The sequence below is a fragment of the Cibotium barometz genome, chromosome 55 (assembly GCF_041138505.1).
Source record: "Cibotium barometz isolate CiBa-2024 chromosome 55, ASM4113850v1, whole genome shotgun sequence".
In the NCBI taxonomy this organism is placed as follows: Eukaryota; Viridiplantae; Streptophyta; class Polypodiopsida; order Cyatheales; family Cibotiaceae; genus Cibotium; species Cibotium barometz.
Genome location: NC_141100.1, coordinates 28,474,692 through 28,489,264, shown reverse-complemented (window position 1 = coordinate 28,489,264; position 14,573 = coordinate 28,474,692). Strand labels below are relative to the sequence as shown.

Below are 14,573 nucleotides of genomic sequence, written 5' to 3'. Positions count from 1 at the left end.
CAGTCCAAGGTGCCTTTCCTGAGCTTACAACGGACGCAGTGAAAGAGTTGATAAGTGGCTTGGACAACCCCTATGTAAAAGCAACATTACCCCATGAAGTGCTCTTGGAGGCGGTAGAAGGTATCTTGAAAGTGGAAAAAGGCACTGTGTCTTCATATATGCCGTGCTCGCGAGTAAATGTTTTTAGCAGACAAGAAGGCAATACAGCTCACTCTACATCTGGTCCACCATTCAGGCCTTGCACAGTCGAAAATATTTCGCGAAGAGTTTCCCGCATTTTTCACAAAGGTGTGCAATGTGATGGTTGCGGCATGACGCCCATAGTAGGGCCACGGTTCAAGTCGACCAAGTAAGAACCCAGCCTATTTTTATGTTTGTGTGGATAAGTATATTTCACTTCTCACTGCTTTTTGTTTGCTTGCCATCTCAGAAGAGAAGACTACGACCTGTGTTGCAGTTGCTTCATAGAAATGGGCAACGAAACCGATTTTCAGAGAATTGATAGACCCATTCTTGCCCAGAGACATCATCACCACAATTTTATGTCCGGATCTAAGAAGGTAGCTAACCAAATCCTTGTATTTATCAAGTAGTAGTAACACTGTGTTTTTCAACCTCCTTACTTGACAGTGCATGACATGCATGCATGCAGATGAGGCATCCCATGGGCCCACTAGCTCCACCTTGGAAGCCTGCCCAATCTTCCAGTTGGAATCAGGATCTTGTAGTCCGTGGTTCAACTTGTCTCAATGGCAATGCCACAGCAGGGAGAGATCATGTCAATGCAAAGCTGGATGCGCGATTTGTACGAGACGTCACCATCTTTGATGGAATCGAGGTTGCTGGAGGAACTCATTTCACGAAGATCTGGCGACTACGGAACATCGGCACACTTCCATGGCCCCATGCAACACAGCTGGTTCATGTTGGTGGGGACGTTTTAGGATCTGACAAACCGTCAACTCTAGAGGTAATCATGTATCCTTGATGCCTAACAGTAGGGAAATTGATCAATTGTGGTTTTCACATCTCTTGTGTAACACTCTCGAGGGCACACCTGCAGTTATCTGAAGAGGGGCTACCTTGTGCAGAAGAAATCGATGCATCTGTAGATCTTGTGGCACCGGTGTGCCCTGGCCGCTATGTTTCTCACTGGCGATTGAGGGCACCATCAGGCCAGAAGTTTGGGCAGAGGGTATGGGTTTTAATCCAGGTAAACAGTTGTGTGTTTTATACCACAGGCAATGCAGAGCACTGTTTCATTGTTTTACTGATTTATTGTGTATTTTAAATTGTGAAGGTGGTACCAAAAGGTGGGAATTCTTTACCTGAGATTTCACCTCCAATGACAGCGGAAGTGTCGCTGCCAGTAACGCTTAGTATCAGCATTGATGGGCTTAGTACAGTCAAGGAGCCTGCATCTGAACCTGCACTTCCTGTTCGACTGGCAGTAGAAACAGCTGTTGAAGATAGCCTGGACGTGGTCAAAAGCGAACTGGGTGGTGGGGGCTTTTCCCTTGTAGAGAGGCCAAGCAAGATTATCGATCCCATTCTCCTCCACGAGCAATCTGCAAAACCACAGGATTGTTCTGCCATGACCAATGCATCATATGTTGGTGGGCATCAGCTGATGGGGCCTGTGCCATTTGCCGGTGTGAGCAGGAAACAGGAAGATGTTCTTTTGGAAAAGCTGAGCTCCATGGGCTTCACACAGAAAACTTTAAATCGGGAGCTGCTCCATAAGAATGACAACAAAGTGCAATGCGCGATTGATGACCTTGTTACTGCCTCGGGTTGGGACCATATACTCGATGACCTGGAGGAGATGGTAAGCTTGATGTCTACAAATGTGTTGTATAACTATTTGAAGCACTTGCAAACAACATAACGCAAGTGGTTTTATGAGTTAAGGTGTGCTGTCTTTTCTTAAAACTTTGGTCATGGTGGTGCAGGGTTTCTATGATGCAGAGATGAACCGCCGTCTTCTTTCTGAGAACAACGGCAGTGTGAAGCTTGTGGTTAAAGAATTACTACGGATGCAGAACTCTGAAGTAAAATCAAAGTGAGACTTCAACCTTCTCTTTTCCTATCAGTGTCTTGTTTTTAGGGTGGTGTCATGGCTTCGACCCTGCTTCCCATGCATGCCATTTGTTGTAATCGACCTTTTGATATATCTTAGACTTTGGTCATGTATCTGTATACCCACTCTAGAGCTATCAAGGAGGTGAGGCATCCTATTAATATGTTTCAAGGAGGTCATGTCAAGGGTATCCTTTATCCAGAACGGTCAGGCTAGAGTTTGTTTTAAAAATGGAAGGGCAGAGTGTACAAGAATGTCATACTTAAGATGTAACTGGGGGCCTTTTCATCCATCATCTCTGTATTGAGGGAGCTTGGCTTTGATATCAACAATTGGGAACCTCAACAGTTTGCTTAGTTTGTTGTGGAGCTTGCCTCTGATGTTTTGTTTTATCAAGATTCAATCTATTTTGACTGGCAGCCTCAGCTGAGGTATTACGTGTAATATTTCCTTTCATTTTCTCTTTATATATATACACACATATTTCTCTATTTGTTGGAAATTATTGTGATGGACCGTGTGTGTTATGAGGGGGAGAGCATGAGCCTTGTTAATTGTGTGCGCATGTGATGGTGTCAAGGGCCATAAGTCTTAGGATTTCAAATGGTATGTGGTTGATTGTCCAAAGGTTGATTTGGTTAGTGACATCGTAAAAGATGAGATTCATGGATGTGATTGAGAGAATCATGGGTAGATGGAGTGATTTGTGGATATTTGATAGAGAGATTTGTGGAGATGATTGTGGATTATGAAGAGCCATAAATTGATATAACCCCAAGCTCATTTTGAGTGATAACTTTTGCAATGATATTAGACTCTTGTTTATGCTAATTATTGTGAACAACTAATTGTGATTAGAGCATCATTATCTTTGTTAATCATGAAGTTTGTTACTTGATTAACTTGCACGATTTTTCAAGTTGGTATCAAAGCCTCTAGGTTTAGCAAGTGTGTGGAGTTGATTATTTTTGCCATTACGATTACTATCACGCTCTCTTTAGATTAGAAGTCTTCCTCACTCTTTTTGGCTTCTCTCATCACTGCATTGTGTTAGATAGAGAGCGCGAGATATGGTGAGCAAAAGATAAATTTTTGCTCCTCTTTATTTGTGGGTGGGGGTGTGCGCGTGCACGCACGTGTGTGTGTGTGTTTGTGTGAGAGAAGAGAGAGAGAGAGTGTCTGTGTGTGTGTTTTGCATAAGCTCTATCCCCATTGTGGTCGATGCCAGTCTCTCATACGTGATCAACTCTGTGTGTGCATGCTCTCTCTCCCATAACGGCAACATCCTCATAAACCCTCTAACAGAGCAGCATAACCTCCTCTTCAACAGAGCAAATCATCCGAAGTGAACACATGCCTCCCTCTTTCCAACACATGCCTCCCTCTTTTCTCTATCCTTGCCTTCAATCTCTTAATAAACTTCTTCATAGGAGCTTAATTACTCAAATTTATCATCCTTTTTGCTCATAAATAACTTCAATAGGGCATTAAAATGTTGTTTTGCATTTCTATTAATTATATTATGTGAGTTTTTTTCTAAGTTTTCATTTTAGTATGTAACGATTAATGCTTGAAAAAGTCAATTAGTAGTTAAGTTATATCTTATCAATAGCCTTTCTATTTAAAGGAGTTATTTCATGCTTTTTTTTTCATAAAATATTTGTCTTTCATCTTGTATCATGATCCTTATTTTTTCATAAGATGAGTGTAACCTTGTTTCACTTTTTCTCTTTAGTAACCTGGATTCTCTTTTAAAAAAATCTCTCTCAAATTTTATACAAGTCCTAAATCAATACAATATCTCATTTCTCTTTTTTTTTTGGTGGGGGGTTATTCTAGGGCTGTATCTTTGTTTTTTCATTTACATAACTTTATGGCCTCCTCTAAGAGGATATAACCACTTAACTCATTTACATTGGTTTTCATTGTAGAAGAACTACATCTTCTTCCTAACAATTAAATCCTTTCAAAAGCCATTGAAACCCTTTTAATGTCTTCAAAACCCTAAACTTTTTGAAGTTCTCACAGATGAGCCCTCTATTATTCCTCTTTTACACTTCAATGACTAGCTTCTTAGCAAACATGCAAAGATTAGAGAAACTACAGTTCTATTCTACTTTACAGTTGATTAAATCTAAAGCACTAGAGGATCTTAACTCCTTTGCTATAGAAGGATCTTAAATTTTATCTACTCTTAAAAGTCTGTGGAGCTAGTTTTATTCTTACAGCCTACAACCCATAATACCCCTATAGAATACCAATCACATTCTCTTTTTGTTAATGACCCGATCTTATAGATACTATCATTAGCTTTTATTCTTAAAGTAAAACCCTAACGATAACTATGATTAAGGAACTTACCTCCAAATGACCAAAGTCTTGTCTTTTTCACCTCCTATAGTTCTTGAACTAGATGCCTCAGTTGTAGATCACAATTCATGGAGACTCACTAATATGTCTTTTAACTATAGATTACAAATTATGAAATTGTCTTTCATAGCTCCTCTCTCCCTAGAATCTTGGTCCCAAGTTGGCAATGCCAACCACATCTTGTGTAGAATCTTAAGAACACCTTTCTTACTAGATGCTTAACTAAAGGATAATTGTGCTTTATGGGCACTAGCCATGCAACACATAAGCCACACGTCTCCACCTAAACTATAACATGTGTAGAATCTCAATAACACACCTAGCTTAATAGATGTCTGAAGGAGAGTTGCACCTTATGGGCACTAGCTAAGACACCACATGAACCATAAGTTTCCACCTACACTATCTTGGATACAAATGCACCTTGTACATGATGATAGCTCTCTTAAACACTTTCTCCTTCAAGCTCCATAGGCCATTTAGTATGTTTTCTTCTTTCTCTATTGCTTCTCTCTCTAACCCCTATTCATCTTTCAACAACCCCCCCCCCCTCTCTCTCTCTCTCTCTCTCTCTCTCTCTCTCTCTCTCTCACACACACACACACACACACACATGTTATATGTTGCACGTGAGTGTGCACACTTAGTCTACTACTTCCATTTCACGCACGAATACTAACATGCACACATATACATTCATATACACACATTGACACGGATCCAATTCTAGGAAAATAGAGAAAATAGGAACTTGCAAGAAAATGATTTATTCAAACCAAATAACTCATCAAAAGACCATTCATAGGAGTCAATGATTCACTCTGAATAACAAAAATGTTGTGAATACTAGGATGTCTACTTGAAGCATCTGCCACAATAATTTCTTTCTCTTGATGACCCATGTTTGGTGGTTGATGCATTTCCTCCAATATGAATTCTCTAAAAGGTTGTGTAATACACAACCTTTCAGACAATCTCTTTTGGAAGAAAAGATAACCAATCATGGCATGAATAATCACCAATAGGGTTCCAATTATTGTCTCTAAGTTTAGTCCAAACCTCAGCAACATTTGGGTCCATATCATAGGATTCTCTCATAGGACTCAATGATTCACTTTGAATAATAGAAATGTTGTGAATACTAGGACGTCTACTTGAAGCATCTGCGCCACAACAATTTCTTTTCTTGGTTGATATTGAATCATGGGTTGAAAACTCTGGATAAATGACGCCCATTTGATATGTTGATCAGAGATTAACTGGGTCAACAAATGATGAATGCTCTGTTGGTTTGTCTTGATTAAGAATTCAGATCCCATTAAATAATGTTTCCAAAGTCTTAAAGTATGAACAACAACAACTAATTCCTTGTCATATATACTATAATTTCTTTCTACTGGTTTAATCTTATGACTTTCATAAGCAATGGGATGTCCATCTTGCATAAGAATAGCACCAAAGCCATGTCCACTTGCATTAGTAAGTCAATGCTTTCTTAAGCTTAGAGAAGGAATGATCCTGTCTAGTCCAATCAAAATGTCTAGCTTTCTTAAGGAGTTCAGTTAAACGATATGTAAAATTTCTAACAAACTTCCTATAGTAGCTACATAATCCAAGAAAAGATCAAAGTTCTTGAATATCATGCGGTCTATGCCAATTAGCAATGCTTTCGATATTTTTAGGGTCTACTCAAATACCATCAACAGAAACAATGTGTCCTAAGTATTCAATTTCCTCTTGAAAGAATTTTCTCTTTTCAGAATTAACATAGAGCTGATTCGCTTGAAGAAGTGGAAACACTTTTTCTAAATGCTATTTGTGCTCTTGATGATTCTTACTAAAAGCCAAGATATCACCAAAAAGCACTACAAAAAATTTTGATATTTCAAGAATATTCTATTTATCATTCTATTGAAAGTAGCCAGACCGTTAGTCAAACTGAATGGCATAACTAAAAACTTATAATGACCGGTTTGGGTTCTAATTTAAAAGGCAGTCTTGAAGATACCCCCTTCATCCATTCGAATATGATGATAACCAGACTTTAGGTCAATCTTGCTAAAGACTTAAGCTCCCTTGAGCTTATCTAGCAAGGGCGATTTAGGGTGGACGTTCTCCAATAAAGCCTTACATCGCGTTGTACTGAAGCTCAAAGTCATTTCTACTAAAAATGAGAGTATGGGCCGGAGATCACCCATATTCTTTCGAATTCGCACTATACTGACCTTGTATAATGCAAGTCAGTATAACGTGATTTAGGGTGGATGTTCACGAGTGAAGCCCTACATTGTGTTGTACTGAAGCTCAAAATTATTTATCAATTAAACATGATTTGCATAGGAAAAGAAGGAATGGCACTCATAATCATACAAAAATGAACATTCTAAGACCAATAAGACTTGAGAACTCAACTGACCTTAAAACTGCCTTAGGGTTGGATACTATCACACGAATCAATGTCTGTCGGGAAGATCGAGAGAATTGCCAACACCGATCGCACCATCGGAGAGGAGCAAGCAAGAGTGAGAAAATAGTTGCATGAAAAAAAAAAGCCAAGAGTGCTTGAAACTCACACTATAAATAATGCATGTGGGAGTGCGTGCGGTATCTAATCGTCTTTACACGTGGCAAGATTTCACTTGCGGTCATCCATATTCGTTCACACAAGTGATAGACACATGTGTGTCACTCATGCATTCACAATTGTATCATTGCATGCCACATGCACTTAATGCCAATGTCATCATGCAATGTCACATCTACATAAGGTGGGACCCCTTTTGTTAAACCCTAAATCGTCGAATTAAGCGTCAATCTCTCCATAAATAACATCATCTTTTAATCAATTTCGTCCCTGTGATGATCTGCTCTCCGTTGTCTACACCATCTCATCCCTTCATGGGTGGATGACATCCTGTTGAGACGAGTAAGTGTCCATTTCTCAAAATACAATGTTTATTGACTTGCACCATGTCTTCTTCTTCCTTTTCTATGTGGACTCCCGAGCAAGTTTCCTTCATTATTATGAAGTCAATACAATGCAATATGGGGGTTTCAATGTGTTGGAACTCTTCCCATCGCACTGTAGTGCATTGACTCCAAATATGTTACAATGCAACACAATGCGATTTACTGGTTTTGAATATGTTGTTTGTTTGCATATCGCATTGTATTTGGGCCAATTTTCCATGTTGGAGTTTGCTTCATTGTTGATTCAATACAATGCGATATGGAACATTCTACGTGTTGGATGTTCTCTTATCGCGTTGTAGTGAATTTTATCGAATATGTTTTCATTATTTGTGACTTGAGCCTTTTTTGCGTGTTGGAGTTCCTTTGATTGTGAATGTAGTACAATGCGATATGGAGGATTCAGTGTGTTTGGAGTCCTTTTATCGCATTGTAGTGAGTTTTATTTAAAAAATGTCCTTAGTGGTCCTTAAAGCCTATTTTGTGTGTTGGAGTTTCTTTGATTGTGAATGCAGTACAACGCAATATGGGGGACTCAATGTGTTTGAAGTCCTGTTATCGCGTTGTAGTGAGTTTTGTTCAAAAATTGTCCTTAGTGGTCCTTTAAGCCTATTTTGCGTGTTGTAGTTCCTTTGATATTGTGAATGCAATACAACACGATATGGGGTTTTCAGTGTGTTGGAAGTCTCCTTGTCGCATTGTAGTGAGTTTTGTCCAAAATTTATCCTTATTGGTCCTTTGAGCCAATTTTATGTGTTGCAGTTTTCTTTAACACGAATTCAATACAATGTGATAGGGGGGGCTGCGTGATAGAACTCTTTCCATCATGTTGTAGTGAATTTAATCTTTGTTTTTTATTTGAGTTTTTTTGGCATTTTGTAGTTTCTTTGATTGTGAATGCAGTACAATGGGATGTTTGGGTTCGAGTATGTTCAATTTCTACATATCGCGTTGTAGTGATATTTATCCAAAAACTTTCCTTAGTCATTTGAGCCATCTGTCTAAATATTTTATAGATGGTGCGGACAAAGAAGACATCGAGGGCCTCCTTGTCTAAGGATCCGAAAATAGGGTAGAAAGCTCAGGAAGCTGGACCAGGAAAAAATATTTCCAGCCTTTGCTCGATGAGGACTCGAAGGTACAAGTCGCATAGGTCCATCTTACGTGAATTGTGAAAGTTGCAAAGGCACATGCAGTGCGCCATTCCGAAGCTCCCATTTCAATGCCTTGTCAGCTCTATTTGTGAAAGGAACCGCTATGATATGTGTTTGTGAAAGGAACCGCTATGATGTGTGTTAGTAGGGATCGGCGTTTGGGTGCTTGCATGAGGCTGTCGAGGATTGGCTCATTGAGCATTTCCAGGACAGCTACGTTTTAGCTACCCAAGCATACAAAGTAACAGTAATGTCAAAGGACATGTACTCTACGACTTTTTAGGCTCAGATATGACAAGCCCTAGAGCCAATGAGCCTCATTGACACAAGGATGAAAGATATCTTGGAGAGCTCCCCCTCTGGATGTAGTTCTGTAGAGACTAAGAGAAATCATTCACGTGGCACACGGCAAAATGTACAAATGGATAACAACAAAGCCAGAAATAGGAAGGCTGATATGGAGAGAATTGAAAGGGCAAGGAGAGAAGATGAATTTCAAGAATTACATAGTTCTAATGTCCAGGCTTTTAGTTATTTTTCTCCCTCCTTCGTTGTGAGGTTTCCGGTGTGAGACACTCCTCAATACTTCCCTTTCGAGATGGAAGAGATTGAGGTGTTATGCAGAATGCATAAGGAGGTTAATGACAGAGTGATGCAGACTGTTTTAAGGTTTGTTATGTTCCATGCCCTAAACTTTAATTTAAAGTGTTATTCTTTCTCGAAGTAATATGATGTTAATTATTTGTGCAGTCTGGTTTTATCAAATCTGCCATGGGAAGCTCATCGTAGGGTATATATTTTGGATTCTCGTATATCCCCGCTTCTGGTCTCAAAGGATATTTCCTACGTGGATATATGTCCATGATTTAGGCACGTAGATTTGGACCATGCCTAGATCTTTGTAATGGCCTACCATGAGGCATAAGTGTCATGTGACCTAAATTGTACTTGTGGTATTTTGACATAGATACTAGGTTTACCGTCTTATACTGTTTATTGAATTTTGTAGTGGACACTTAAGTTCAATTATTGTAGATACTGAGGCAAAGCAATGTTATCTTGCCAATTCAACTACAGGATTTCATGGCAACATGAGGAAGTAAGTCCACGTGATCATTTTTTATATACTCTGAGAGAGAGAGAGAGAGAGAGAGAGAGAGAGAGAGAGAGAGGGGGGGGGGGGGGGGGAGGGAGACTATTGACAATTGAAAAATTGTGTGGGGATCTATTAGAAAGTTAATAGCTAGTATTGAGGCCCTTACCTAGCCCATTTGGAGCTCGAATTTTCCCTAATGAATTTTCTCTTGCATAGGGGGTTGTGCAGGTAGATTAGCCATTGCAAATAAATAAATAAATAAAGTGTAATTTAATAATGCGAATAAATAAATAAAGACAAGAAACTTAGCTTTTGAACTGTGTCGAATTCAGGTTTGAAGTCATCAAATGGTTGATCTTGACACTATCCTTTTACCCCAATTTCGAATAAAATCTGAGCGTGGTCAAGAAGCTTGAGGTTCGGTTGACTTTGGCAAGATTTTTAAAGCCACTTCAAAATCCTACCGAAGCTTGATGTGATGCAGAAAGCAAAACCAAAGATAACACCTTCCAAGAATTTCCGATTTTCGATCCCCTTTGATGTCCAATTTTTTTTTTGCAAGAGGCTTCCAATTTTTACAAAAAAGAAATGTAAACCTTTCGGTAATTTCATGCAAACCTGAAAATTTATTTTTTTCCCAATAATTGAGCTCCCTTTCTATTTGTGATTTTTGAGAGCTTTTGAGCTTATGAAATATAAGCTTTATAATGGTTATAAGCTTATAATGTAAGCTTATAATATTAAGCTTTTAATAAAGCTTACAAAGCCTACAAATAAAGCAACGTCTTCTCTTACAGTAAAGCCGTGTAGCGCGATTAGTAGAGAAGGAAGAAAATCAGGCTATTGCTTGCCGTTGCCGCCCATGGAGAAGAAGATGAAGATAATAAAGTTTAATTTGTCACTTCACAAATTCAAGCTTGTGATTCAGAGCCTTTTTTTAAAGAAAATTGATTCATAGAACTTCTTCATCCCTCCATTATTAGATCAAAGAGAGGCTATGGTTTGGTGTTTCTATAGAGTGGTTTGCCACCCCCTTTATCTCTTGGTCTTTGCCCTTTGGTTAATAACCTACAACTCTTCAAGCCTTTGAATTAAGCCTTCAAGCTTTTAAACCTTGCCTCAATCTTCCTAGACCCATAGCTTTGATACCACTCGTCTTCTCATGTCGAAGAAACGGGTTCGATTCCCGTAAGGGATAACTTTCTTGGGGAGGCTAGTGAAGGGTCCCGATAACTTTCTTGGGGAGGCTAGCGAAGGGTCCCTAGCCTCCTCGTTAGAGGGTTGGGCAAGAGGTCCACGGGATAACATGGATGAATAACAAATAAAATACTTAGCTCAATATCAAGACTCAAACATTGGGTGCAATCATCCCCCCTCATGTTGTGTGTGGCCTCTCCCCACACACATGAGTATTTACATAATAATACTTTATTCCCAAAATAGGCCATAGCCTCCAAAAACACAAAAAAGGTGCTTTTACTTGCACAACACCCTCTTATGCTCAAAATAGAGTGTCCATAAATTGAGGCTAGGGTTAAAGCATATCACGCTTTACAAAAATATTAAAGTTCAAGTCTAAGCTTGATAAACCAAGGCTTTCCAAAATAAATCAAAATGTGCACAAGCTAGCATATGTATATACAAAGCTTGTTTACACAAATGTGTGCCAAATAATAATAATGTGTGAATTCTCAACCTTTTGAATCCTCTTCACCTACCAACAATAAATTGGTAAACATATATTTCATACGTAGACAAACCATAACCACACACATGTTTGCCAGTCGTCGTAAGTAACCTAGGAATCACCCTTCCATACAAACCAAACTGTAACAAACATTGGAGGCCCCAACCATACGTCAATGTATACCAAACGTATTAATATTTATATAATGGCATCACCCATGATATTAATATAAGGGTAGAATAGTATTTTTAAGAGCACTTAAAATATATTTCCATAACACACATACTCATATAATATATTATGGATAAGTGTTTTCACTTAAAATGGCGAGAACCATTTAATAATCCTCTCAACTTTATAAAGATGAGTTTCTCTTGCAATATTCCTTGGATTTTAGTGTAATTAATGGAGCACGATTAATTTCTTAGAAATTTGGGATTGGTTGACTTTCCAATTACTCACTTACACACATACTGTGGCGGTAGGATTGGGTTATTGTTACTTTTGACTCCAATGCATAGTGCTAAAAATACTCAGTTAATTGCTAATCCCACATTCATGAAGGTATTAAGTGTGACAGTAATACACATTTTTCCTCTTGCCTACTTAGCTATGTCAAATCACATGATGTGAATTAATGGATAGCCTTTGTCTTATTCTGTATGTCCTCCTTGCTCTTGCTAGCTCACTTGTAAGGCAACTTTATTTGTGGACCCATCGATTTACATTATTGTCTTGCAATAGCTAGATGTTTATCCATCACTACTCAAGACACATTGTTTTATTTTTCTACGTGCTATTACGCAAGGATCAGAACCCATATGGGTTACCACTCTAAAAAATATACAAACTATGACATACTTTACCGCTTTGCCCTTCAAGGTAAGCTCAAGAACGACTCATCTTCCCTTTAGGACTCAACCAACTATCAATTTTTACGACATTGGGACTGCCTTTCAAGATTACACGAAGTGAATTAGTTAGGCATAGACACCGATAGTTGGTTGGGCTCCGAAGGGAGTCAATTCTCTCATGTCATTCAAGTATGAAATGAGCATCAATGATGCTTCATTAATGTCAATGAAGCATCAATGATGTTTCATTAATGTCCATTGATTTAGGTAGCTAGTTGGTTGCCCATCACTACTTAAGACACCCTATTTTATTTTGGTAGGCGCTAGATAGCATTGTGCTCATACCAGAGCTCTACTATTGACCACGATGAGTGTTTGCTAAGATGTCTGGCCGCACTCGTTAATGTTAGACATGCCTTAGCTCAACTGTCTGCTAGAGGTGTCCTAAAGCTCTCCGCTTTGTAATTTTATTCGTCTTCCTCCCGGTGGTTGGCTTTATAGCTTTGGTCTCTTCTTATGCAACCTCTTGAGGTGGCACTACATCTCTGATGGCTTTCCAATAAAAGGTGTCTGTTGAAACCACTAGTTTTATTCGACTAATGATAATCCCATTTTGTATTAACAAAGATGCTCCTCCAATTGAGGACATTAACAAGTGTTATGTAAAGGCACTATAAAAGTTATACATTTTGAGATACTGGCCACCCAAGGCCTTAGTTAGTAAGTTTTAGGTGCCCAAGTGTGAATAAGGGCTAGATGTATAAAAGATAATTTCTCATATAAAAGAAAACAATCCCCCTTTGTGCTATGAGAGCACTTGATTTGTCTCATGTGTGTGTGTGTGTGTGTGTGTGTGTGTGTGTGTGTGTACTCTAGTGCATGTTCCTCTTCTATGCATCTGTATTGGAGAGTGAGAGGAAGATTGCCTTGCATTGTGGTGTGAGCGACTCTGTGGGGTGACAGCGTGGAGGTGGAGATTGGAGGTGGAGATTGGAGGAGTGGAGCTTCCAAAAGCGAGCTTGGAGAGCCTCAAGGGACGTGAGCTCAAAGCATTGGTAAATACCCAATGATAGTTGTTGTCTATTGCTTCTTTTAATTGTGAATGGGTAGAGTTATCTCTTGGGAGGTGATGTAGCCCATAACATTTTTTGTGTCGCTTCTAGGAAAACACCATTGTTTCTTCCATCGTCTTAGAGCTCCAGGTCCCACTATGCAAGATTCACTATTGCCTTTGCATTTTGAAGGTGCATTGTGAAAAACTGTGTAGATAAGGTTTGTATGGAAGAGAAGAAATTAGAGTCATTGTGGAAAATCATGTGTTTGGAAGTGTGGGTGAGTACTTGGTATTGCCTAGAGGAAAGCTACACTTGGTTTTACTTTCAATTTTGTTGTTTTTGTCACCAATTTCTAAAGTGTGAGCTAGCAGTTCGTGACACGCTTTGTTCTTTTTTTTTCCAAAAAAATCATAAAAATTACAAAAACAACGAGCCATTGGTTGTGTTGGTGACTTGCATTGCATTCCAATTGCTTGGCACAACCTTTCTAGATATTTTGGATAGGGAAATCACACTCTAAACATCATTAAGTTGACACGACTGTTAACACGTGAACGTGCAAGAAACAGTTCATGATGTGAACCATAATCTACTATTTTACGATGTGAAACACTCTTGGCATCAGCGCCATAAACTTTGAGATTACCTTACTAAAGTTAAGGCACCTTATCCTCCTGACACGTCTAACACAAAGAAACACCAAAAACCTCATCACATGAAAGTGCAGCAAAATACTTTACGATATGAAACACCATCTGGTTCACGACGTGAACCACACTCTGCTAGCTCACAGAGACCTACTACTTCATGACAAGAAAAGTCTTTTTACGAAGTAAGAATTGTCAGACCAGTGTGGTAAGATAAGTTCATAAGTACACTATAGGAGTCGCCTCAACTCAAATTACTGCAATTCTAAGCTAAAATTTTGAAGTGTGAAACACAAGTTTCTCATGGCATGAAACACAGTTCACGATGTGAACCGTAGTCTGCTACTTCTCACTCACGACATAAACTGTAGTCTGTTGTTTCATGGAGATCTGATGTTTCACGCGACAAGAAGAGTCAACCTGCTGACAGAAAACCAATCGTAGCGATTAGAGTAGTGATTTAGCATATCAAAACACATTCTCATGTACTTGAGGTCAGGGAAACCACTTGGAGATGACCTTACTCGTGAGTGACGACAGTGCATCAAATCACTTAGGTTCTTCCTACCAAAGAAGTGTTGGTTCAGGTCGCTCGGCGAACACTCAATTGATTGTTGCAGCTTGGAGAAATCTAACCACCATAGAAATAAGTAGTGAGGA

At 39.0% G+C, this 14,573-nt stretch overlaps 1 protein-coding gene across 1 annotated transcript in view; it reads left to right on the top strand.

Moving 5' to 3' along the window:
• Window positions 1-2,571, top strand: part of LOC147607583 (protein NBR1 homolog) — a 3,496-nt gene extending 925 nt beyond the window's left edge. The window contains exons 2-7 of the mRNA XM_086790225.1: window positions 1-349; window positions 431-560; window positions 653-970; window positions 1,064-1,213; window positions 1,301-1,828; window positions 1,953-2,571. The exon at window positions 1-349 is cut by the window's left edge and continues 346 nt beyond it. Coding sequence (XP_086646351.1) covers window positions 1-349; window positions 431-560; window positions 653-970; window positions 1,064-1,213; window positions 1,301-1,828; window positions 1,953-2,066 — 1,589 coding nt within the window. The 3' untranslated portion in view covers window positions 2,067-2,571. The remainder of the gene's footprint in view (window positions 350-430; window positions 561-652; window positions 971-1,063; window positions 1,214-1,300; window positions 1,829-1,952) is intronic.
• Window positions 2,572-14,573: the final 12,002 nt, after the last annotated feature.